Genomic DNA, 26,658 nt, shown 5'->3' with positions numbered 1-26,658 from the left:
GAGCTGGCAAGCAGGACACAGGATAGGGGGCACAGCTGTACATCCCTAGTTAGGACCATGCAGCAGTTGTTTGTCTCAGCTCATGTTTCATCACAGGCCTTTAAGCCCAGTGCTGTGGCTCATTCAGCTCCAACACAACGCATCTGACAAGCCATCCCTCCAACCTAGGATTTGGACACGGGCTGTCTAAAGAAGGAGCCAGAGCACAGAACGGGAGTTGTTCATTCATAGAATTTAAGAAAAGATGGATCATCCAAATAGACTAATTGAGTATCAAGAAATATTTTATTGTACATGTAATCAAAGTTTTAAAAAACAGACAAGAAGGAGCAAGGGACAGGTTTATCTAGCGTCACTTAATTATGCGGGGTACAGAAATACAACTAGTAAAGACGTAGCACATACTAGTACCCTTTGCTCCCCTTCCCTGCCCCAATGAAAGAGGTTATACAAGCAAGATTAGTAATGCTTCAAATCAAGCCTTCTCAGTAATTGCACACTTAAGCTGACATTGCTGAAATAGGTTCAGTTTCATGAGAGTATGTGCCTTTGAGATAGTTGCTCATAAACAAAAACACTATCTCTTTAGTGGTTTGTAAGCATTACTCATTCAACACCAGGAGTATACTTACATGACTAATGACTTAGCAGCCATAATTGTCTTGCTATAATCTGAACTGACACTATCTATAAGTATATCAATTATAGAAAATAGATTCCTTAGGTTTAACAATATGCAGTAGAGAATATATTTTCTAGTGTCAAAACCTTAATGTAAAATAAGTGGTTCTCAAGAAGCAGAGGAAGTATTCACAAGGAGAGGGGGAGCTGCATGCTGATCAGGGACACATGGACTAATCAGAACTAAAAAAGCTGAAGTTCAGGAGTATCAGCTGCAAACAAATTACACCTCAGTATCATTGGTGTAAGAGTTTCAGAATGCCTGGTTTGGAAAAAAATGCTGTTCATCCCACATCGACATTAATCTCACAGCTTAAGACACAACCCTAGACCCTCCTTACAGCACAGCAGTATCTTAAATGGCTCTAGCTATGGAACTCCGGTTCTGCCTTATGTGCTGTGAGGAGGAAGACTTCTGTTCTCTTCCAAAACCACATAGGAAGAAGTCTGAAGGCAAATGCAGAGCATTATCAGGGCTTGTTTACCCCCTTCAAACACTCAGTTTCTTTCTTCATTTACAAGGCTGAAAGCCTTCAGAGCAGAAAGCTGTGAATTTTTTCCAGTACAAGCTGATTTTCTCTCAATAACTTACAAATAAACCTTCACACACAAAAAAAGTAGCTATACAGCATGTATCAAAGGATGAATTAAATTAGTCTGACAAGTGCTAAATCCTGAACTGAAGGCAAGACAAGTTTTGGGATTCCCACAAAAGAGGGATTTGATTATTTTTCACTGGCCCAACATGGCTAGCAGGTCAAAAGACTCCTAGCAAAACTTCTGGAGAAGGGCCACGGAAAAGCAGACAATGTCAGCTCCAAAATAACAGTAACTAACATATTCTGGATTCTAATGCCCTTTTGGAGACTATCAGCTTTTTGGCTTAAAACAGAAGTGAATAATGGTTTATTAAATATACCACGATCTTCATATATTTTAGCCTACAGCATGGTCCAATGCAGATTATTCGTGTCAAGTTAGACAACTAGGACTTGAATTCACTAACACTCATAGCACCACTTGATCATTGCTGCATTAAAGACAGTCTAACCCTTTAGTCCTCTGCCAGAAAGAACCTATTACCTTTGACAGTTGCAAAACAGCACCTAACTCTGGCCCAGCTGACCTACCCACAGTTTTTGTCCTCACACATATGCACCTATTTTCAGAGGAATCTAAATAGCTCCAAGCTTAAGCTCTGACATACTACCTTAGCTTTCAAAGCTCTCTTTACAGGATTCAAATGCAGGATACTCATATGAACGATAGACCAATTTATTGCCAGTCTCATTAATTATTTCCAGTATGTGCCAACTGCAGTTGTAAAAGCCTCCCAGCTCTTCTTCATACTTCTCAGCTTTGAAATAGGGAAGGATCAATATAAGTCTCAAGATTAACAGACCTAGGTGCTGCAGGGGAAAAAAAAAAAACAGCAGCTGTTCTGTACCTTGGTAATTATTGCTTCAGAAGCTCTCAGTATTTATCAGTTTTTAAGCAACAAGACAGTATTTAAATTTATGCTGCATTTTAGCAGAGACAGGCTCCCTACCATTAAACAAACATCAGCCTTTCCACAGGAAAAAAGTCTCTAAGTTTTAGCTGGCCATTTTTTCTTAGCCATACCATTTAACAAGGCAGATTTGCTTAGCTTCCCATTCTAACAGCATTACAAAGTTGTCAAAGCATATGGCTCACACCTACGGCCTGTCTTTAAAGTAGAGTAGCGGGGCTGCATATTTTAGTAAGACCTACAGAAGTTTGTTAGCTATGCTAAAACTCTACTTAGGAGCCTTGAAGTGTTTGAAGACTCACCAACTACCTGAACAGTTGTCCCACCAAAGTGACTTCACTAGTGACTGAATTTGAAGACAAACACTACAAGAAAGCCAATAAAGGAAATCTTGTATGATTAAAGGTTCTCTTACTATCTCATCTGAAAGAAGCTACCTGCCACTTTGAAGTATTTCCTCCTTCCATAGGAATAACCAACATACCTTTTGGAGGCAGTTTAGACGGTGACTGCTCAAAAGTATTTCTACAGAACTGCTTTTTGGAAGAGAGAATAAGTTACTTTACTACTTGCACAAATCGAATGTACTATGCTCATTTTACTCTGATAATGTTTACGCTACACAGTATCTGTACAAGATATATCAGCAGAGATAGCACATTGTTAACACTACATGTAAACCGAGAAACAACAGGTCCTTTCATCAAGGCGTCATATTGCAGGTAAGCCATTTTACGTTAGTCCGAGAGGCTGCACTTCCGCACCAAGGAAATTCCTGGTGAGCCCAACAGAAAAGGTTTGCTCTACAAAGGTGACTGTCCATCCTGGAACAGCATCAGGAGAAGAATCAAGCAACCAGTGTTTGCGGTAATATTCTTAAGAAGGATTCCATTCATTCGGTGCATATTGCTGTACATAAGGTGCATAAACCTGTCAGGTATTAGATCAACGTGAAGAGAAGCCAGTTGCAAGGCTGCAACCAACTACTGGCGTCATGTCCCAGATCTGGAAGAAAGTATTGTGGAGAATTATATAGTAACAATATAAGATCTAAGAGGTATTTCTGTAAGAGGCATAGAAGTAAACAAAAATCTCCCTGTACATTAAGTAACAAAACCTTTTTAAACTAGACTTGATTACAACAAATAGGTATACCAGCCTTACAAACCAACAGCCAAACCTAGGGCTCAGGAGTTCTCAGCAGTTCTCACAGGGCTGGTCTACAGAGCACTATGCAGTTTGTTATAAACATGCTTAGAGAACAACAGGAACAGCCCAGAACAGTCTCAGTTCTGGCACGCATGGAGGATGTATGGCTTAAACTCAGCAAGATTGGAAGTAAGACTGATTTCCACGTCACTGCCTCATAACCAGGGCTTTTAGTGGCAAATGCTCCAAGAAGCTCAGACACTGCACATTTCATCATGTTCACATCTTTAAGGCCACTAGCAGAATCTGCCAGTACTGATGCCTGCTTTGTTTGTCCTGAAGACACCAACAGTAACCATTTCTGACAGCTAGACTCCATGCTGTGGACTTACAGGTCATTTCCTCACTCAGCTGCAGGAAAGTACAATCTGCAACAAATATGATTCTTGCTGCCCACAACAGTCAGATTTATAGCAACAGTTGTCAGAAAAAAAAGTATACACAAACACCAGTTCTGTATTAAATATCTCTAATAAATGGAGAAAAGAAGTACGTGAATACCTTCACAATCCGATCGCTTCCACAGGTGACCATTAGCCCTCTGGAGATGTCCATGGACATGTGTGAAATGTTGTGTTTTCCTTCATGAAAGGTTGCCAAGGAAGTACGGCTGCAAGAGAACAGGTCAAATGAAGGCCAGCCATCAGATGAAGCTTGATGGCACCATTATAGCAGCGTAGAATGAACTTGCATGAAAATTAAGCTGCTCAAATACTAATAAATCAGTCCTGAGAACTGCAGTGCCATAATAAAGGGGACAGAATTAAACCAGCAAATCATGCTAAGGCATTGCTTGTGTAGTTATACAGGTGTGACAATTCCTGGTCCTCCCCTGCATGTTAAAAATGTTACAACAGAAGTGGGACATAGTATAAGTAAATAATTGTATTTCTTGTTACACAAAGTGAAGTTCAGCTACATTTTTATCTGCTGGCTATAGTGAGTCAAGTGGGCACAGCACTTTCCTTTCAAAAACAAAAGCAAACAACAACAAAGCCACAAAAAAAAAACACAAAACAAAAAAAACACCCCATGTATCTGATTACTCTGGTCCTTTAGCACTCCACATTTCCAAGGTGACAAAACACTGAGCAGTGAAGTGCTGTTGGTATAAAGATAAAAAGGGTGCTCCTTCATAGCCAAGGAGAGTTTAATAAGACGGCAAATTAAGTCTAACCCAATTTGATTGCATGGGAAAAAAATAACATTGGGCTGTTGATAAACACTGTTATAGGAACAATTCACAATAAGGATACAGAAATTAACATATATACAGCCTGGTAGCTGTGATGCATTGCCAGCCACCTGTTTTAAGTGCAATCAATAGCCTTTACCTAAACAAAAATCTTGAGATGAATTTATTACAGCCCTAGATCTGGGCTCATGGAGAAGAAGAAAAACTAGATAAAAGAGTTGTAAACCTGCATCTGATCCAAATTCACTTGCAGAGCCAGCTGAGGTATTTCTATCATTATACTGCTTTGTGTGCCCAAAGCAGAGGTGGCCTATTAATAGAGTCAGCTTGGCACATTTGCACAGCATTAAGTATAGATGTGGAGTAAGCACAGGTGTTTCTGCATCCCAGCAGCATTACTTTACTTATTACTCCTCAATACTCACTCTTCATCCTTGATTGACTCAAAACAGGAATCACAGACACGGACCTGGAACTCAAATCCCATGATTGGGTAACTTGACCGTTTGGTACTGCACTTGCCACACACTGCTTGCCCACATTTTCTGCAGTGATGCTTCAGGGAAGAGAAAAAAAATCAATAAGCCACAAAAATCACTACATTGTACCACTTGACTATTTTACCAAGTGTTTGTTGAACAACAGCAACACGTAAGGAAGTCTCCTGTTGCTTCAAGCGAAGATCAAGGATTCTGGAGTTCTGAACAGTCTTGCCACTGATGGGTTTACTTCTGTATCCTTCCTGCTCATTCCCTTCTCCTTTCACAAGCTCCTTCTCAGAGCAGGAGAAAAAACGGTTGGACAACCAACCAAGAGAAGGAGTCCAAGAGAGCCAAAAACACAGCCTTCATGCCTGTCTAGTCCATCTAAATAGAAATCTATTTGGAAACCTTTCACGCTGTAACCCAGTAAGAGAAGGGACACCACTGGTTCACTGAACTGCAGTTTGCTCAGGTACAGGGCATTGTGAAACTTCTTAGCGCTGCCTAGAAGCTGTGACCTCTCTATAAACTCTTGCTTCAAAGCAGCAAAAATACCAACAGTATAGAAGATCTAACAACATTAGCAGTTTTCTGTTTGCTTTTTGCTTAAGTGATGAAATACAGCTATGCACTCAAACCAGGAAGCTCACCTGTCTCAAGCCTAATGTCTTTGTGTCCCACATTTGCTTTATATTCCAGAAGAAAGGCTGTTCACACTTCTGACAGGAATCACTTTCTAGCCACTGAGGAGCCTACAAAACAGCAAGAGATGCAAGTAATTAGATTTTTTTCCCCCCTCATAAGCCAGCCAAGAAAGTTTGTTTCAAGAACCCAGAGCAGAGTTTTACTTGGAAAAGCGCCCTGTCTCAGCTCTGGATATTAAAAAAGGGATAGATTGCCTAGGGTACAGTACGTAGGAAGTTTAATACAAAAACAAACAAAAAAAACACAACACCACCAAAACTACAGTGACTTGTTACCAAGAACTACAAACCTCCTATCCTTTTAAAGCCTACGGCAGTATGTGATGTTACTGCCTTCATAAGAAAACTAATTAAAACATCTAAGGTACTAAACTTGCTGCAAGCGTTCAAAGATTGCAGCTCTGGCTTCCTAGATGATTTCTAAGGGCTAATGTAATACAAGGTGTAGAAGCTACAAGGCAGTCATGCCCCTCTAAGGAGGAGTCCAGAAGTAAATTCTGGAAGTAATGATCTTTTCTGTTTCCCTAAGATTACAATTTAAATAATTAAGAAATCATCCACATTTTCCATCCTGTCCACAGCTTCATTAAGCATCCCTTCTCCCAGCCACATATTTTTCTTGCCATAAATGGACTATGCCAAATGAAAATAGTTAAAGCTTTCACACATTTCAACACACTTGGATACTTTAAGTGAGCATCCTTTTAAGGGACAGAAAGAGTCAATAATTTTTTAGTATGTAGGCTTGAATTAGAACGTGTATTTTGTGCAGCTATGCATCTGATGGGGGACTCTCCCTAAAACCTGACACAAAAAAGCTGGAACAACAAAGGAGTGTTTCTCCTCATTTCACTTACATCCATTGTTGACAGTACTAAAACAGTAGTATTGTCAGTTGTACCATCTCACCAGAACACTTATTAGTGCCAGATGACCAGTTCATAGACCTTCAGCCTTGATTCCACACCCTTCCTTCCCCCAAGCTAGTGGAATAAATTGTAAAGGGTGATAGCAAAGTCCAGCATGGGAGATAGGGATGATGGAGGAGAACAAAGGAAATAAATTGACTCTCCAGCCAGTGAGATGTTCCATATTGCTTCTTTCTGTTACTTACAATAGCTGTTTCCACTTAATAGCATTTTTGAGAAGACAGCGATTTGACTTGCTGGCTCTCCCTAAGAGAAGGGCAGGAGGCTCTCTTCCTATTCTTCTTTCTTTTTTTTTTTTTTTTCAGGCATTAAACAGGAAATAAAACCCACCACAACATTACCAGCACTATTACTAACATACAGCTAGAGTTGTCCAAGATCAATAGTACATCTGTCAGTGGAGTTATTGTTCCTTCTAATCAAAAAATCTATTTTATAATCTTACATGCCTTAGTGCATATTTGAAGATACCCCTAACACGACTCGTCAGATAGTCCTTCAAAGGCAGCATGTTCAGTTATGTTTTTGCAAGTTCTGAGACACCACAGCTGCACTAAGTTAACTGCATTAGTTTAATTGCATTAAAACCATCTACTAATTCTTGCATGCAGATCCAGAAGAGAGAGAAATGGACACATCTCGTTTTCCCAATTGTACTATAAGCCAGTGGCTTGCAGACACGAAGATTCCTGAAGTCACTAATTCTGGAAGTTTTAAAGAGAGAGAGATCTTCATGCTAAGAACAACAGGAGCATCACATACAGCATTCAGCGTGTTCAAGGTGACACTTCAATATAGGTCAAAACAGTTCTTCATCTAAATACGTGTACTGAAGGCAAAGCATTTAAGGGAAGGTTGAATTTTAAATACAGCTTTATGGGAGCAATCAACATTAACTCTTATAATTATGGTTTAACCAAACATAGTGCTAACACATCTTTTTAGCTCCTGTGGTGGATAGGAATTGATGCAGAGAGAACATGCACGGCAGGCTCAGTTGGTGTGTTTTGGGGTCTTTAAAAAAAAAAAAAAAGCTGTCTGAGGACCGAATCTCTACATTTTGAAATGCATCTTGAAAACAGCATCACTTCTTTATATGCTTTGACATAAGTTGAGAACTTATTTCAAGACTTTTGAAGCACTGTCCATTCATTTCTTTACTGCAAAGGCTTGCCTACATCAGAGTGTTACAGCAGCAAGGGCTGCAGCCATTCCAGACTGAACATGTCGTCTCACTGAGATAAGCAGCTAAGTAGTGCCAAGCCTGTCCTGCACCTCTCATGTCCCCAAGATCTACCTACTACAATGCAGTATGGACAGCCAACAGAACAGAGCAGATTTTAGAGGTATCATTCAGCCTTAATGTTTCAGGCAACATGAGGAAAAACAGCCTTGGAACAGACCAAGTAAAGCTATGTCAGCCTCCAAAGAGGAAAAATAAAAATCTGTCTCTGACCTAGAACATGATCTTACCTCTTCCCTGCTGATATCCATGTTCCAAACAGCAATTCCTCCATCAGCTGAACAAGATACTAGCTGCCGTGTCAGCTGGATGTAGCAGATAGCCTGCACCTTGTCACTGCAAACAAAGCATATGCTATTTACCCACAGTCATTTAAACAAAGCTTAGTTTCCCAGAAAACCCTGATTTATCCTTGTAAAGCTACCTAGAATGCTAAAACTGATTTCTGAAACTGATTTCCAAACATTTTGTTAAGTCTACATAAAGCTACGAAGACGAGTGAAGAGATGCTGCCACGTAAGCCCTACCCTTGCACCAGAATGTTGACTAGAACTTGTCAAATTCTAAGGCTTGACCAGAATACCAGAGGTACAGCTCCATGTTAACATTTGCTGGTGAAAAGCACTGGCAGTGAGCTGAGTGTAATCTGGCTCAGAGTGTGAATGCAAATACTCTTCTCTGTTGGCAAGGAGAGCCACTTATCAGAACAGAGACAACTGGAAAAATAAAAAGAAATATTTATCTCAAGATACATATAGAAAGCAGATGGAGTTTCCACTTTTGCTAATAAATCACAGAGTCTGTAGCTGCAAATGAAAGCATGCTTTCACCAGTAAGTTTAATTCTAAACAAAGAGTCATGGCAAAGTGAAAGTCAACTCTAAGAAACTAAACAAAGGATCTCAACAACGTTAAACTGCTTTGCAACATCTAAGTTGAATTAGAAAAGCCATTCTGCTTCTCAGAAGAACTTACTTTCCCATTCAGTATGAAGTTTGATGCTAAGTGTGATGTTTGAAGAGAAACTAACAGTGTTTTAAGTCTTCAGCAGGACACATGATACAGCAGTAACAGCAGTATAAAGTCCTCCAGTTGCTGACGTCAGTTACTCTTTTGTAACCGATATTCTATTTTTAGTTCTTTAGCCATAAAACTAAATCCTCAAGATTTAACAAGAGTTCTAGAACTATGGCTATGAGTCTTGATCAAAGGTGGATGGAGGCATCTACGAATTAGACAAGAGGAGAATGTACTATACAAATACATCTTTGAACATAAACAAGATCTCTACCACCACTGCATTTCTAAGGAGAATATAGCTTCAGTGGTGAACTGCCCGTCAGACTGAATTAAGGCCCTAGATTTATTAGAGGCAGCTAGGTAGTGTTGTCTCTCTAAAAATACAAAATTGATTAAATACAGACAACTAACTATATAATCCACAGAACAGCAGAGATGTGACATGCTTTTCTGAAGTCCACTGACCCACCTCAGTAATTTAGCCAATTAGTTTATCACCTCACAGGTCCTCACAAGCAACTCAGTGAAGTGTTTACACAATACAGAAGCATGCAACTTTTACATAAAAGTTCAAGTAAGATGATTTAGGTCTTTTACCCATCTCTTTCTATAATCTACCTTTATGTTATGTTCTCATTATCCAACAAACACAACCAAAAAAGCTTTATCAGTAATGCTTTCCAATTACTAATTACCCTTCTTCCCCCTCAGAAGTCTTCAGTTCTGAAAAACGTTTTCTTCTTCATTATTCACTAAGATTCAAATATCTCGCCATGCTATTTGATCTTCCTAGGACTGTGTTCATTACAGAATATGCAGGAAGGACAAGACACCACTACATACTGATGGCCCTGGAGCAGCAATGTTCGCCCCTTCCTTCCACCAATATCCCACATGATAATGCTGTGATCAGAGGCACCCGAGAAGAGCAGTCGTTGAACAGGATCCCACCACAGGGAAGTAATGCTTCCTAGGAAAAAACATTCTACAGTTAGGCTTGCCAAGCAAAGACTAGCATACACAATACAGTAAGTTGCTCGGTCAGTGGTTACTGGACAGAGCACAGTATTCCCAGGTAAACCAAGTCCCTTACACAACTATTTTTAACATTAAAATAGTTGGAAAAAGAAGCAAAGTGACTTTCACTGGGAGTCTGTTAGCAAATTTGGATACTACATACTAAATTACGAGATGAGATTTCAGAAGGCCCGACCTGGCTGTGCCACTCAATAGTCAAAGAATTTAGCCATCCTACAGTAGGAGTCTTAAACCAAATCCCATATGCATGGTAACATATACGGGAGACAGAAGAAGTAACTTAGTCACTCATGCCACCTATAGTTTTGTGGTTGCAGGAACATTTTTTCCCCTTACAGATATCCTTCCCTCTAAAAAATCCTTCCACTGCTCAATTGTCATCAAGAGCCTTGTTATTCTGAAAGCAAGATGAGTGGTAATTACAGCCCAAATCAGTCCCTTCCAGCTCTCTCCAGCAAGAGAGTCGACTTGCCTCCTTTAGGACTATATTGTTTTCAGACTGACCCATTTGGGAACAGTTGTCTCAGAGAACAGTGGCCATCTGCTCCATAAAAAGCAGTTTAAATATTATTCCAGCATTACACAGAGCAGGCTATTAAGTGTGGAGAATTCTAGAAGATGACTGTTGAGCGACAAGCTCTAAAGCCATTTAAACTGCAGAGTAAACAGTGCTTGCTTATGAAGCCACAGTTAAGGCTAGAACTAGAAAGGAAAACAAGCTGAAGTTAGGTTTTTAGTCTAACACACACAGCCACACTCAGAACTAGCTACTGCCTAGGTTTAGAGTTACCAGGCCTTGGGAATATCATGCAGATACTTGGGAGGGAAAAAGGCTACACAATCTGTTTTGCTTCAAGGAAAAAAAGCCAAAGCTGTCTGCTATGCAGACAGTGCTGCTGAAGTAGGCGCTTGGAAGCTCGCTGCAACTCAGCAGATAAAATACGTACTGTATGTAATGCCATGTCCAGAAACGCTGCTTTCAGACTACCAATACCATCTATCAAGGCTTTGCATTTAAATACAGACTGTTGCAAAATGTAGAGGTAAAGCAGGGCCAGGGTAATTACTTTGCACTTAACTGAAGCAATCTGGAATTCTGCTTGAAAGCAGATGATGCATTTATCATCGGAAAATTTCGATTTGCCTTTCCTATTCAAAGCGAGCTTTGTCATTTTACAGTCATCTGCAAAGCAGGAGCCTACCCAGCTTACAAAGTCTACTCTATGCTTACAGCTGTTAGAAAAGGCAGCCTTTTCCAATGGACCAGAGTCTCATGACCCAGTAACTCAGCCCTACCCAGATGCAAACTAGTCAGCTGAATTTAAAGTTGCTAGTACTGCACGAGAAGAGTTAAGTCTTATTTCTCTCAGCACATTATTAAATTATACATTCTTCTATAATTTGCATTCTTCCTTACACGTTACTGAAGACAGTAGCTCTAACACATTACAGACTACTTGGTTCTTCATCTGATATAAGGGCTTCAGCTATGATACGCAGCATGAGACATTTGTTTTCAAATAGACATTTGATTCTAGAAGGCTCTCTAGATTTCTTGCGTGTAGCTTAGCTTCTGCTAAACACAGGAAAACATGAACTAGGGTCTCGTAATAGACTGATCAAAACAGGACAGTCCTCGCTGGGAAGAATTAAGTGGCTTTTTAGAATCTAGATTTGGGCTTGCTCAAGCTATTTTAATACTAGAAGATCTCTGGGGGAGTGGGGAGGGAGGAAGGGAAGAGAAAGCAACACATTCTCGTCCTTTCTTTTGAGTGTTAAGGAAACTAAAGTTTTTAAAGGTGGCCATCTAGTGGATGACTTGTGCTTAACTGAATGCCTGTGTCTACCTTTATTTCTCATCTACAATAAAAATACTTGTCAGTGTATATAGGACTGAGATTTCCATACAGGAGGGATGCATCTGTTCTTTAAGAAATAGTCAGTATTTGTAGCTTTGAAAAGCTTTTGTAACTACTATGTCGCACTAGTCGCTTATTCAGTATCTAGCCTTAAGATGTGGATGTCCCATTCTGATATACATGGAGGTATTATAACCCGGGTCAAGTGGAATTAAGAGAGTTACTTTACCTTCGTGGCCTTTGAGTGTTGTGATAATCGAGCACGTGTTCTGCTCAAGCTTCAGGAGAGTGATCTGTCCAGAATAATCACCAACAAACGCATAACGAGTTTCATAGTCATATCTGATCATCAGTCAAGAGAACATTCATTTGTTCTTAAAAATGTTTTAAGGGATTGAAACAGAGTATAGATGTCAGCTGCAAAGCGGAAATAAATCAGAAAAGAACATGTTAGTACGCCAAGTATTTATATAACTATGTCTAACCCGGTTGGACACTGTAATAGTCCAGTCCTTTTCATTCGTCTCTTCTCCTCACCCTTGCCTACATGTGGAATTAAGACAGTATGGAAAACAAGAGACAAAAGCCACTGGAGAAGCCATGAGACAATCCATTCCCTAGTTTAAGGCAGGCTAAGTAGATTTAGATAATATCTGGCAGATACTTACAGAACACAAGATCATCTACAAGAGATGCCAGAACTCCTTAGGCTACTTGCAATGCAGACCTACCATCAGTAACACCGCACTGGACATTGGGTGCTGTTCAGACTTAGACCAAATACCTGCTCCTATAAACTCTGTTTCCTAGCGTGTTATAATGGTTGGTACCCCCAGGACAGGAAAACTAAACTCAAGGGTGTCAACCCTCCATGGCTAGTTTACCTTACAAGTAGAAGTATACTCCCACTGTTCTAGCAAATGAAATTCTCTCTCCTTTTCATTAATCTTCTCTCCTCTCAACTTTCAAGTTTCCTGATGGAGGTCCTTGAGCATACTATCAAAGACTGTCAAAGTATTTGGAGATATCACGTATTTCAGAAAGAGTTCTTCCATGGAACACTGTCATAAAAGCCACAACGCATCCTAACACAGGATCTATTAAGATGTCACCTTTCACAAAAGCAATATACACCACAATGGTTTTCTGATATTCCGTTCTTGTTACTATGTGACTACTGCCTCCAAAAACTAAAGGATAGCAAGCTGGATGAAACCAGATCATCTGCTACTTCTAGATGACTTATGTTATTCAGGAAGTAAGCAAGAACTAAGAAAAAAACCACATAACTGACACCACATATCCCAAGAGTTGAGTATTAACTCACCTGTCTTTCTGGAGCCACACAAAAACCACAAGCAGCTGCTAGCAATGTAGCCTATTCTCCACAACAGGAAAGACTAATTTTAAAAAGTCAGTGTGCCAAAAATCCCACCATAAGTGAAAAAGCAGACGTTTTGCCATCTGATGACATTCTGAAATCTGTTAAGCATTCAGAATCTTGAGATAAACAATTCACTTTCAACAAATCCATTAAGTCTCTGAACACGTGATCCTTTCTTCATCTTGAAAGTTCATGCTAGAATTATGCCTGCTAATCCAGTAAAGACGACGCACTCTACTGTGTTTTTCAGAAGCTTCCACCCAGAATCACAGGATCGTTAACAAATAAGTCCTAAGGAACCTCCTGATAAGAGACACCAAGCATCTAGTACTCACACACCAGAAAGCTAGTTCTTCCAAACACAACTCGAAGGCACGACCAATTACAACGTATTTTCAAATGCCATGGTCTTCAGTGGAAATTTACTTTGATCTTGATTCTTTTCTCCATTTTCATAGTAAACTGTTCTAGCTAACACTATTGTAAATACTAGAATACCCATGGCATTCAGTGACTCTCAGAAGTTCTGAGAGTCTGAGTTCTCTCTGACTCTTCTGTGAGCTAGTCTCGTAACACACGAGCCAGTATTAACCCGGTTCTGTGCTACACTCAGCACAGTGAGCAGCATGTGTAACGTTTGCAGGACACAAAACCCCTTAACCCTAGAACAAGGACAGCAGCAATGGGCAACAGTACCACAACACAACCCTGTCACCTCTTCAGTGAAGAAGGCATGGTCTGCACAGATGAGACCTCAGAATGCTGGAGAGGCTGCTGGCAACCAAGCAGTTAGCTTTCCTCCTAGTTCCTCAGCACTCCACAGGCATATAGTAATTCTAGAGAGCTCTTTCCTTCTTAAAGAGATGTAGCTGATCTTTCAGATTTTGAACCACACCAGTTCTACAGCGTTATCGCCATTAATCCTCGTACACCGAGCCAGCACCTCCAATCACCGTAGGGTCACATCTAAACTGCTACTTAGCAACTGATAAAAAAACAGTATTAGGATTTAAGGGATATAAGTCATGTTCGGAAGCTTTGACATATGAACTACAGTTTTAGCTACTGGGTTCGTCTTTTACACAGGGTAAAGAATGCCCTGAAACACTCACAGCTGAAGAGACAATAGGAGTTCTTAAGCCACAAATGCTGCAGTTAAAAGCAATTTGCAGGAAAGCAAAGCACACAGAGAAATTAGTGCTAGTAACGAATTAAGTTTTGATGTACCCTGTAGCTTAAAGGTAGGACTCCATTGTACACTGGCATCTGTTGAATGAAGTGATTTGACAAGATGCAGACTCACATCTCAAAATTAGGAACTAGCAACACCTTAAGACCTCTAACTCAAGGTCACAATTTCCCCTCTACAATCTAACAAAAGCTAACAGAAGCAGTATTTAACATCTCATCAAAATTAAAGTTTGCAGGCTTGCAAGAGATTTTAACTCTAGCTTTTTAGATTAAAAGGAAGGAACAAGTTGAGCTAAATGAACAAAACTTTTCCAGTTTCTAGGCAGCAATCGTTTTCAAAAGGATACTGTAGACATGAAGCCCAAGAGGTGAAATAATGTCTCCCCAGCATACTCCCACTCCTGGTACACATCCAGCTAACACACTTGTCATGACCAGTGCTGATAACCCACTCTGACGTCAGGCAGAAAATAATAGCAGATACTCGATTCTGATGAGCTGTGGGAAGAAAAAAGATTCTGGGTAGTTTTTCCTAGAAATTGACGCGATGTGTTCTTGTGTTCTAGTTCAGAGAGACATAGGTTGAAGATGCTATCTAAGCAATGCTCCAGGAAGATGTTATTACCATCATATTGTACTTGCCTCTAGGCAAGTAAATTAAAAGGCTATCATTGTTCTCTAAATTAAAAGGCTAACATTGTTCTGTTCGGTATATGCCTGCTGAATAGCTTAAGCGAACCAAACACATCAGTCAGCTGACTTAAGCCTATCTCCCACAGAGAGAGAAGTTGAGTTCAGCCCCGATACCAAAGATACTCTGGTAAAGAAGCATGTAATCTCCCAGCTTCCCTAGTTAGGAAGTCAGGACTTTGGGGGAATGTAACAAATCTAAAAAGCTTAATTGCTTTAAGTGCCTCTTTCCTGATCCCAGGGGAGCTATACTGAGATTCACTCTTTTAAGCACCTGAAAGCCTATCTAGTCCATAACATTCAAACCCGTACCCATGACAACCACCAAAGCCCACCAGATTTTTCTAGAAAGCTGCCACTAAGCAAGAAGTTAGAAGAGCTTTAGAAAGAACTTTCCCCTGCCCCACAAGATGCAATTATTTCTCTTGAATGAGCTGTCATCTACCTTAGGATAAAGGGAGACTTGTTTTTAAGAACAAGGCTTTTTTCTTACAAGCAAGAACATTGCTTCTATCAGTGTTAGGGAGTCCTAGGACAAACTGCACTTTGTTCTGCTACATAATCTGTAGCCCTTAAGAGTCTCCTTCAGGCCTTCCACATTATTATTCCATTTTTAACCAGCAATCTTGCTTTATATTTCTTTTAAGGATGCACAAATGCTGAAAATAACATCTCCATAAGTATTAGAATAATCCCTGTTCCCCGTGTACCAGAGAAATATGGTCTTTTTCATCCCTACTGCTCTCCCAAATGACAGAGAAGGCAGGGACTCATCTTTAGCTAGAAGTAATCTAGCCCACGGATTACAGAAAGTATGAATGGAACTTGCACCTATCAAGACACACCTTTAGAAAGCTCTTTCCCTACACATTGACGCAGTATAGCTATGCTATTTGAAGAGCAAAATCTGAACTCACTAGTTCTGGCTCATTAAATTCAACGCATCATTAGCCCGCACGAGTAATGATAATGACTGCAACTCAGACTCAGCTGACTGATGATTACTCAATAACAGAATATTTATCTTATGGCAGTAATTCCCCACTAAGTGACAACTGGAAGGTTAGTCAGATTTAAAGCACATTTGGACTTGGTTAATCTCTGACACTGCCCAGTTCCCCAAGCATTTCAGAACCCTCCCCTTCACACATATATTAGTGCAGACACCGGTTAACAGTTCACCTGGGTAGGTCTTCACAAAGTTCATCTTATTGAAGTCCTCTGAAATATGAAACTCCTAAAACCAAAGTGGAACTGTTAGAAACAATATTGCAGTGACATAAGCAAGAGTGACACACAAAAAAGAGCAATAACCTCACAGAACAGAGTTTACATAGCAGCAAAATATCCTTACTAAAATCTAACAGTTTGTCAGGCTGGAGGCACAGCACACTGATATTACAACTGCAAATTACGGTTATTATAAGGAACTGCATTTTCAGTGTGGAGTATGCTGCCAGAACCAAGTTTTCTGAATAGATATTATAAGAGATGAGACCTTATTTGTCCCCAGCAGGAACAAACAGAACTCCATCTTGCAGCATTTTGGATATAAGGATCTGAGACTTCATAATGAAGAGACAGATTTAAGTGAGAGTATTCTCTATTTGATGCAAATCTTAAAGTCTCAGTTTACTGATAGCTAACTACTTGTATTCCTGATGTTCATTTAGTATCTCGGCTCCTTATAGGAAAGTTATTTTGACCTTATTTTCATAGAGAAATGAATCAATTAAAACATCTGATAGTCACAGGGTTCCTCTCCTTTGCCAAGGAGACGGGAAGAATACAAACACGCTTTCTGTTCCACCGTATGTATCCACTTCCCAGGAGAGGAAGAGAAACTACAACAAGAGTATAGCAAAACAGAAAGAAGACTTCCCTGAAAGAAGAGATGGGAATACATTTCTCTATGCATGCAGAGGTAATGTCTAAAAACCAACCTTGCCTCTTGCAATTTTAGAGCTAGTGTTGAAATTTCCACATCACAAAAAGGTCTGCAGCAAAAAAATCCAGAGACATGCATGGCCAGATACAGGCAGATCCATACTTCTGGCCAGATGCAAGCTAGCTGCAGTTCACAAACCCTGTTAGTACAGCAGCGCAGCACTCCACTCAGCTTAGTGTACTCATCAATATAATTCCCTATGAAGTGTCATAATTTGGGCCCACTGCTACACTATTGCCTAAAAGATTTCTTGAGGTTAGCTGGCTCACATCTGGCCAGAAGAATCCTTCTTTGCAGTCCTCCAATATGCATCTCATGTGAATTGCCAAGGAGTTCAGCTACTTAGTAGTAACTGCATTCCAAAAAGAAGGGAAAGAGAGCAAGTTAACAGCTGCCAGCAACACTTGGTGGTTGTGGGCAATCTAAGCAATTCTAATCTGCATTCTGAAGAAAAGTCACAGCACCTTACCATGATAGCTCCATTATCCTGGCCTACAAAGATTCGCCTGCTGTCATGATGGTAAGCCATGGCTGAACACGGAGCTGTCGAAAAAAATAAACAAGCCCATTGAAGTTGCTTAACTTGCAAATTACAAGGATTAAAATAATATGATGTTTTAAACCAATACCTTCCTTTCCAACACCCTCAGAAAATGTGGCCTTAAGTGTTTTTAGAGATTTAAAGCCACAGGAAGGACAGTCTAGATATTACAGTGATCATGCTGCGTAAGGACAAGCCCATCCCTTTGAACTACTACAGGCATACTTTATTTTGTAAAAGCCTTTTTAGAGCACAATCTGGATAGTCTGTTTTGAAAACTGACAAATGGAAAAACTGCTGCAATTCAGACCAACTATTAGGATACAAAAAAAAAAGAATACAGTTAGCATTTTTCATCTAGATCCTAGGCTACTCAGATCAGTCTGAAGTTGAAAAGACAAATCACTTCAGAAACTGCCATTCCAAAGCCCATCCTTTGTTTTGCTGCTGCTTTACTTTGCCATTGTATGCCCTCTTTTTATAGAGATGGTATGTCTCAAGGCAGCAACTCTACATAAAACAAATTATAGCAAAGCACCCATGCTAGGTGATGCTTAATACCGACACAAGACCCATGCAGAACTGAAGCTGCTACTCAATACTGCTTTCTCAATAATCTAGATGTTTAAAAAATAATAATAATACATACATACCTCAGGGAGCAGAGAATATTCTTACGTCTGGACTTTCAGCTAATGGTTTGAAGAGTTTACCTATTCAGTTGATGAGTTATATACCAGCATTGGAGACATCTTCAGCAGCAGATCCACACAGCTGTTTACCCGGTGAAGGATCTGGCTCTTAACAGAATGCTGCCTTAGATCTCATCCACTACACACCTAGTTTCAAACTAAAGTCTGAGCTAGTGCTGCTACAAAGTTCCCAAAATTAAAGGTCACCAGGTGAATGCAGTGGTTGAGGAAACGGGAATGAGGTATTCCCACACAGCATGGGTACAAGACCCATGCTACGCTTGGCCATCTCTTGCCATCTCCAGCATTTTACTTACATGACATGGTGTGATAGATGCTGGGCCAGTATTGTCCACTGTCTCTCTTCAGCCATACCCGGATTGTTCTGCATTGTGAGAAGAGTGGGGAGAAGACAGTTGTAAGTACATCCCTCCTTGCATCTGAACCAGTTTATCGCTTAAATATCAGCTTCACTCCTCTTTGCTTTTGTGCTACTCCAACAAAATAGCTACAGTAGCAACATAACAGGAGTAACAGTACTCTGGCACAACCAGATGAACAGCACAGAGAATAGCCATCCTCAGATTCTGAAGAGCTTCCTTCAGAACTATTTACACCTTGACTTTCACCAAGTATGAAATAGAAATACAATTTCAGTTCACCTCAGAAATTGCTATGCATTGCACCCTTTTAATTCCTTTGAAGTTCTTGCTGATTTAAGTTGAACTCAAGTTGCAGACACTTTCATGCTTTGGCAGAGCAAACCACAGCTTGCTTTACAGTTGGTACGTATTTGATATCTTTCTAAAATAAATCTCAGTCCATTACAGACATCTGAACTTCCGAATTTTTATAGCTTCTCTTTGCAGCTCCTCCTTCAGCAAGCCAAATACCAAATATTAGTAACAGAAGCACCTCATCCTCTAGGCCAGTACGTTACTCCAGAACTTGACTGTCATCTTCATTTCTAAATAGTGACGTAAAGAGAAGAGCAGATCTGGTTTCATATCATTTCTTCTAAGCCTTGCCTCTACTTCCTCATGTATAAATGCTAAGGACAAGCACCCTTATTAGCACTGTTCCGTTGCACTGTTCCTCTAGCCTAAGTATGAGCAGGCTTGATTAGCCAGTCAAGTGGGAATTGAAAGAACTCTTATTGCAGACTTGAACAGCATGCGAAGGCTCCCTATAAACTGTTTTTAGTTTGCATCCTGCCCACATCAGGCCACAGATACAGGAAAAACTATTGTGAGAACATTTAGTATTATACCACTGTCAGACTGAGAGGAAGGATACAAGAGCCTCTTGCAGAAAAGTATCATCAATTAAACACGTTCCTACAACAGACAGGTTTGAAGGGAATCTACATCAAGAAATTAAGAACACACATGTAGACAGTGTTAAGGTCAAGTCAACCTGAAACTTCCTCTCCAAACCATTGTTTGCTTTCTTTATTACTGTTTAAATTCAACTTCCTCATTCCTAAATGGAAAACTAAGTGATCTGTAAACACGTGTACCTGGAAACGCTTTCAAGAGACTTCGTGGAGGTGAGTTGTTCTATTCACTTTTAAACTACTAAAAAGGCTAGAATTTAAAGTTCAACAACAACATCAAACTCAGGGACGGATTTGCTAAACCACACCAGATCACTATTAAGTGCTTAACAAAAAGAGCACAGAAGACAACACGTGTCTTCTATCAGGACCAGAACTTTTCAGAACAGGCTGAAGATACAAAGGTTACACTCTGATTTTGTAATTCACCTTTTCTTTAAAATACCATTAAAAAAATAAAGCAGACAATACCCACCTTTAATGTACTACTTTCCTCTTCTAAAAGAGGAGATCAATGCAGCTGAGTACACACTGCCCAAAATAATTAAGATTTTCAGCTGTTGAATCAAGTCACTTTTCCATCAGATCAGTGGCAAACATATATTACTCCAGCCCATTAAATATTTTGCATCAAGGCCGCCTCTTAAAAACCATCACTTCCTCCTTACTGTATAATCCATACCCTGCCTCATGGTCAAAAAGCCAACACTTCAGCTGCCCTTTCTTACTAAGAAGAGAAAAGGTAAGGATGGTGCTTCCAAGTCATCCTCACGATACAAATGCCAGTGGTAGTAGGGGTTAGCACCTGTTGATTTTTAACTGCTTTTTAGTCTGTTTTTAAAGCAGTTTCATTACACTCAGGCTGTCCTGAACATTTCAGGCAGTAGCTTCCACCCCTACTAATTCAACCCTTTCACTTCTAGCCAAAATCATGTAATTATTTTTGCTGTAAACAGACTAAGAGTTGCCATAGCAAGCGACATAATGCATTGCTGATTTTCCCAAAGTAAGCCTTCTTTCCTCCCAGCATTTTGGTTGATTACACTGGGCTAGGAATTAATATGAAGGAAACAATGTGCTTTTCTAAACAAATCATTTCTGGGAAGTATGATTTGTGCAGTGACCATTAACAATAGTCACTAGAGTTGACAGTCTAAGCAAAGAGCTGCAAAAGCTTGCAAAATTAACTTCTGAAAGCTTCTTATTTTGGTTTAAATAAGATTTACACTTTCCTAACCTCATGCTCGCAAAGATAAGCCGTTAGACAGCTTTATATCTGATTATATAAAGCTCTGAGCAAACTTTGAAGAGATTGCTTCGTAGCAGTTGACTATTGGCCTGTGTCAAGACCCCACTTCTCCTCCTCAATTTTTTCTCCTGCAGCTCTGTAGCTGTGGTGCATCTCCTTTTACTTGGAAAATTAATTTGTGAAATAGCGGTTCCAGCTTAAAGAACGAGAAGTCCTCCAGTAATGCTACTTCCACAGACTCCTTCTACAATGAAGATATTTTATTATGAGAACCACCAACTCAAAATCAAAGCAAATCTTTAGCGCTTCTCAGAACTTGTTTTTTATTTGATGAATGGGCTCTGTGCTCTATACCAGAAAAGAACTGGCTACCTCTCACCTTTCCTTACACATTCCCTATGAAGGGCCTAAAAAGAAACAGGTTTGTTTGAAAGCAGTCTCGACATGGATGTGAAAGCGTCAAAAGCCATTAAGGATTAGAGATAGAAACATACCCTTTAAATTACAAAAGACTCAGATGTTTGAGAGTGGCAGGAAGTACAAAAAAAAAAAAAGGCCTGCAAACTCCCCTAACATTGATCATTGAAGCAGAAGTTGGTGGCAGCTGGAGAGCATGCACGTTCATAGAGGAGTAATTCAGACTGTTTGTTTGTTTTAAGGTAATATAAAACACACACAAAAACATCTTGAAGCAACACTGAACGTGGCCTTACCAACTTCTAATGATTTTCATTGTTTCCCAACTGGTGTTTCATAGGCAGAACAAATAATCACCTGACAGTAACAGAGAAAAAACTGTGGGGCTGAGAGGGGAGAAAACCCTTCAGCAAACCAACAGTATTTGAGGCTCAGGCAGCATAAGCTGCCCTCTGAAAGCCAAATGCATATGTCAGGGAGGGAGAAGTGATGAAAGATTAGCAGGCAAATCTAAACTTGTCCCAGTACAGATACACAAGTACTATGGAGCTACGCTAGCCCTATCTTCCCAACACCTTCACACCGCTCAGCTGCTTTCCTACCTGAAATCCATTGCTCCCAGTTGTTTTCCCAGGAGGAACAGAAGACTGCATTTTCCTGGCAGTCAAAATAAAGTAGAAGTGTGTAGACTGCTATTGACTCCGTTCCCAAAACAGCATTAGGAATCTGATTTAACCACAGTGCAATGCAAATTCAAGGACACTGCTTGCAAATCATGTTTTCTGTCCGTTTCCGCCCACTAAAGCATTAGTTTTGACCAACATTTAACTTCCTTAACCAGAAAAAACACTGCTGCAATTTAAGCAGAGGTTCAATGCAACAGCAGCTGCTGACAGTCACAGAGCACCCACATGCAGCTACGCTAGCGACTCCGGAGATCCTGTCAGGCTGCTGCAAATACCGTACCTTCACCTCGCCACACTTAGTCTTGTACACCAGTGTATCACCCTTCTGCATCCCCAGCTATGGCCAGGAAGCACGCACCTTGCCTTAGCTATTTGCTGAGAACAAGGCTCTTAAGGCTAAGCCCAGAGACTCGACTGTGCCATGGACCTGTGCGGCCCAAGGCAGCCTTCCTCAGGTGTGTGGGCAGCCAGCCCCAGCCCGGAGCTGGCCACCCAGGCCGAGGGACGCCCCACAAGCTGCTCCAAGCACTGCCCAGGAGCTGGGGAGGACACAATGCCTGCACGGGCACAGAGATCACTACCCTCACCAGGTATCTTCTGAGAAAAGTTCATAAACAGCAAGTTTCCTACTGAAAAAGTAGATACTCCTGCCTCCTTTTCAGCTTCAAATCCTTTTTAAAAAGCCAGATTTTTATTAGTATTCACAGATCTGCTATAGTATCTTTTGGATCCTCAAATAAATAATCGAACCATTACTTCTTACTGTAGAAAATATCACTTAAAGTAGAAAGAACTCCAACTTTTCTACCAACATGATAATCCACAACATTCCCAGAGGATGTTTGCACACCAATGTTTTCCTCACTACTAACTTGTAAACACATTCTTCTCACTGGTTATTATGAAATACTTGCCAGCCTTAGCTTATTAAGATTTAATCAAACATACTTTGGCCCCACTCTTTTAGCATACTGCTCAAAGGGGTTGTACATAGCAACTCTTTTGCTTCCTGAACTCCGTATTTGCTTACTGCTAGCAGCATAATCTGTTATGCAGTATTAACACCTACGCCCCATTTTTATGGAACACACCAGAGAGCAGAAAGTTTGAAAATATGTTCAACTGTAGGTGAAGGATATGTGAGCGAGTAGGCTTTGATGTACTGTGGGAGTACCTCAGATTAGAGGCAATACATTGCAACAATGTCTGGAAACCTGAAAATCCCAGTAAACTCCCATACTAAGGCACGCTGCAAGCATTTAGCCTCCAGAGTCCAAAGCTACTCTTGGAAATTAACACACACCAAAGACAGACAACAGCCCCCGCTCCCCTCGCACAGCTCTGGCTCTGACACCAAAACGTGCCCAGATAAAGATGCAGCTGTATTCTCAGCTCCCATCAACACAACCTAAGCATGCAGACTGCTAACTTTCAACGTTAGACCTTGAAGGTTAAATACTGGCAATGTCTGCTACAGGGCTCTGCAAGCCTGCACCACGGATTTCTGTTCAGGTTCAATTCAGATATGAACTCTTTAGCAATTGCTATTTCTCCCTCGGGAAGCACATCAAAAACTCCACACAACCACGCGAAGACTCAACGCATACTGCCACCCAAAAAGCCAACTTCACCCTGCACAGTACAAGGTAACAGGACAACTGCACCTACAGGATGAATAATGAAAGCGTTGCTCAGCCTCAGCCCAAACCTGCCATCCAACACATGCTACAGAAAGTTACTTCAACCGAGAGGGAAGAGACCAAGACTGTCTTACAGCCAAAGCAAGAACCCGCCTAACGCATGCGGGCGTCACTGCTTGCTGTGAGCTAGGTGCAACTACTGCACGGCCTAACAAGGAGCCGTGTGTATTGTCGGTTCAAAGGGTCAGGATTTAAATCCTGCTGATTTTACACAGGGATTAGTGCAGTGCAGAAAGCTGTTTACCTCTTTACAAGGCAGTGCATTTTGAACCCTAAGAAGTCCTACTAAGTTGCAGAATCAAACTGAGGAGGCAGGTGCTGCTCCCTGTGGTCTCTGGAATCATGAAATTCAGAAAGTTTCCCTTAAATACCCACCTTTTGTATGCACATCACACAGGGGGATGCGCTGCAGTTAAGGCCATGACAATATTTAATACCTCAACACTCAATTGTACAGTCTGATAAGCACGTATGCCTTTAATACTCAGACCCTGTTAATGCTGTGCCAAATGCTTCCAGCACCCTAGAAACTTGGGAAAGACAATCAAGATACCTCCCACATACCAGAGGCTAGTGATATAACCAATTAATATTTGCTCAGGTCCTAGAGTTACCTCTTAAGAACACTTCTTTGAAAGTGCCCATTACAACAGGCACCCAATCTGCAGAAAATAATCCTCAGGAAGAGAAGCCTGACTCCAAGTACTTCAGAAAAATATTTTCAAATAGCCTTTAAACAACATAAGGACATCTTTGGCTTGATATATCCCAAACTTACAACATTTGTACTCCAGGCTTTCGGAATTCAGTGACGAACTTTACTCCCAATAACTGATAACTCATTTAAGAATTAAGCACGCTAATCTTCCAGAAAAAAAAAAAAGGCCAGAGAAGAAATCCAATTAGCCACTTTGAGAACTGTGTTTACATTTTATTTACCACACACACACTAAATAGGAACCAAAAGCAGAAACTACTTAAGCCTTCCTTCTGCCAAATTCAACTACTTCTACTGCTTGTTTTCTAGAAAGTTCAACTGGCACTTAAAAGCAAGTAATTCCTAGCATGCCAGTGAAAAATAAGTTCTCACCACCTCTCCACTGAAGAGGAGATAGACCAGAACTTCCTGATTTCTCAGCAGTGCTGATAATCAGTTTGAACAACACAGCTGTACCTTCATATTTTTAATAGCAGATATATATTGCCAGGTCACTGAGAAGCATCATAAATTTGATTGTTTCTACCTTATCCATATAGGAACATCATACCATACCCTATACAGACTTGGTTGCTTTAATACCAGCTACTGATAGACTAACAATATCTGGTGAGCTTCATTTATACCAGGGCAAGCGTGCACTTCGCCTGCCCCACTCCCACACAAAGCCCGGATGCCCTGGCTAACAGCAAGGTTATAAAGTCAGCATGTGCTGCTGCTAGCTGGCCTGTTTGCTCTTTTTGACCTAACGACAAATGCTATATTTTATCAGTTCAGGTGCAACCACAACTCTGCTGAACTTCAGCCCTCAAACGCCACTGCTTCTCATAGGGTCAGGCTTTTCAAATGAGACTTCATGCAAAAATAATGCAAATTCAGATATTAAAATAGTAAAAGGATCCAACCGCTAAGTTACTTGTCAAAGAACGTACGTTCATGCTTTCACATGCTCCTTTCAAGCATTGCTACAGTTTTTGGACAGGAGCTCTCAAGCAGCTTCTCCTACCCCTCTTCACAGTTACAAGTCACTTCCCACACGGCATGTGGGAAATTCCAGCTGTCACCACTCCCGTGCAAACCACTCACCCTTCTCCTGTGCCACAGTCCTCACTGCTACCTGCTTCCTCATTTCCACTTTCATTTGTCCTGAATAACCACTTAACGACATTACCAGCACACGGAACACCACAACAGCTAAGTGAGCCGGTGCTGAGGACCGGAATTATGCTCTCAAGATGGTTTTTCCACGCAGCCAGGAAGCACGGTCCTCACAGTTCATCATCTTCTCTGCCCCTCAGATCTGCCAACTCACTCCCTGAATTATTGCAGCCAGAAGGAAGCAGGCTACAGACCTTCCGCTCCGGCCGTCGGAGGGGGGCTGTTGTGACTGAAGCAGCTCGGGGAGCTGCTCCTGAAGGACAGGGACATCAATAACTGATCTAGAAGAGACTCAGCCAGCTCAGCTGAAGGCAGAGGAAAAAACCCGCCTGAGTTTTTGGTTCTGTTCACAACCACCACACCCCCCCCTCCGGACACCTAACCCTTCCACGCTGAGGAGTTTAATTCCCCAGGCGCTCCGCAGGGGCCGCACAACCCGGCAGGAGATGCCGGCGGCGGGTGTCCCTGTCAGGGGCAGGAGCCGTCCCTCTTCCCGCCACCTCCCGGGCGGCTGCGGGCCTCGGGCGGGGATGAGCGGCCCGGCCCCGGCCCCAACCCCGGCCCCGGCCCCAGACCTGTCCTCGCTGGCCGTGATGACCCCGTCCTCCTTGGGGATGAGGAGCGCGGCGCTCACGGCGTCCTGGTGCCCCTCCACCTTGCTGAGCAGCACGGGCCGGCTGCTCTGCGGCCGCGAGTGGATCTCGGCCGCCATCTTGCCGCGGCCCGGCCCGCCGCCGCCGTAGCGCTGCGAGGAGCGGCGCGGCGCCGCCCCGCCCGGCCGTATTCTCTGGAGGAGAGCGGCCGCGGGCAGCCCCGGCGCGTCCCGCAGCGGCCGCGCGGGGGCCGTATTTCGCCGAAGAGCGGGAGCGGCGGGGGCCGCCGTGAGGGCGCCCCTCAGCCCCGCTGCCCTGGCAAGGCTGCAGCAGGAGGCTGTGCTGACGGGGCCACGGGGCCGGGGGAAGGAGGTGTAGGCAGGGGAAGGGGTTTAGCTAGCCCTATAACCCATGCCCAGCTATAAACCCTTATCCTTCACGTTCTTAAGCAGCCAAAGAGTGCTGGTTTTACCAGGTGCACTAGCC

At 41.6% G+C, this 26,658-nt stretch overlaps 1 protein-coding gene across 1 annotated transcript; it reads right to left on the bottom strand.

Moving 5' to 3' along the window:
• Positions 1–266: 266 nt before the first annotated feature.
• On the bottom strand, positions 267–26,334 carry WDFY1 (WD repeat and FYVE domain containing 1). Its single transcript, XM_048062981.2, has 12 exons — positions 26,155–26,334; positions 18,633–18,700; positions 17,552–17,625; positions 16,317–16,371; positions 14,792–14,942; positions 12,099–12,211; positions 9,816–9,942; positions 8,184–8,289; positions 5,728–5,829; positions 5,021–5,151; positions 3,902–4,010; positions 267–3,196 (listed from the first exon to the last, which is right to left on the bottom strand). The coding sequence occupies exons 1-12, from the start codon at positions 26,289–26,291 to the stop codon at positions 3,137–3,139; spliced, it is 1,233 nt and encodes a 410-aa protein (XP_047918938.1). The 5' UTR covers positions 26,292–26,334; the 3' UTR covers positions 267–3,136.
• Positions 26,335–26,658: the final 324 nt, after the last annotated feature.

The sequence above is a fragment of the Anser cygnoides genome, chromosome 9, assembly GCF_040182565.1.
Source record: "Anser cygnoides isolate HZ-2024a breed goose chromosome 9, Taihu_goose_T2T_genome, whole genome shotgun sequence".
NCBI lineage: Eukaryota > Metazoa > Chordata > Aves > Anseriformes > Anatidae > Anser > Anser cygnoides.
This window is presented reverse-complemented; position numbering and strand designations above follow the sequence as displayed.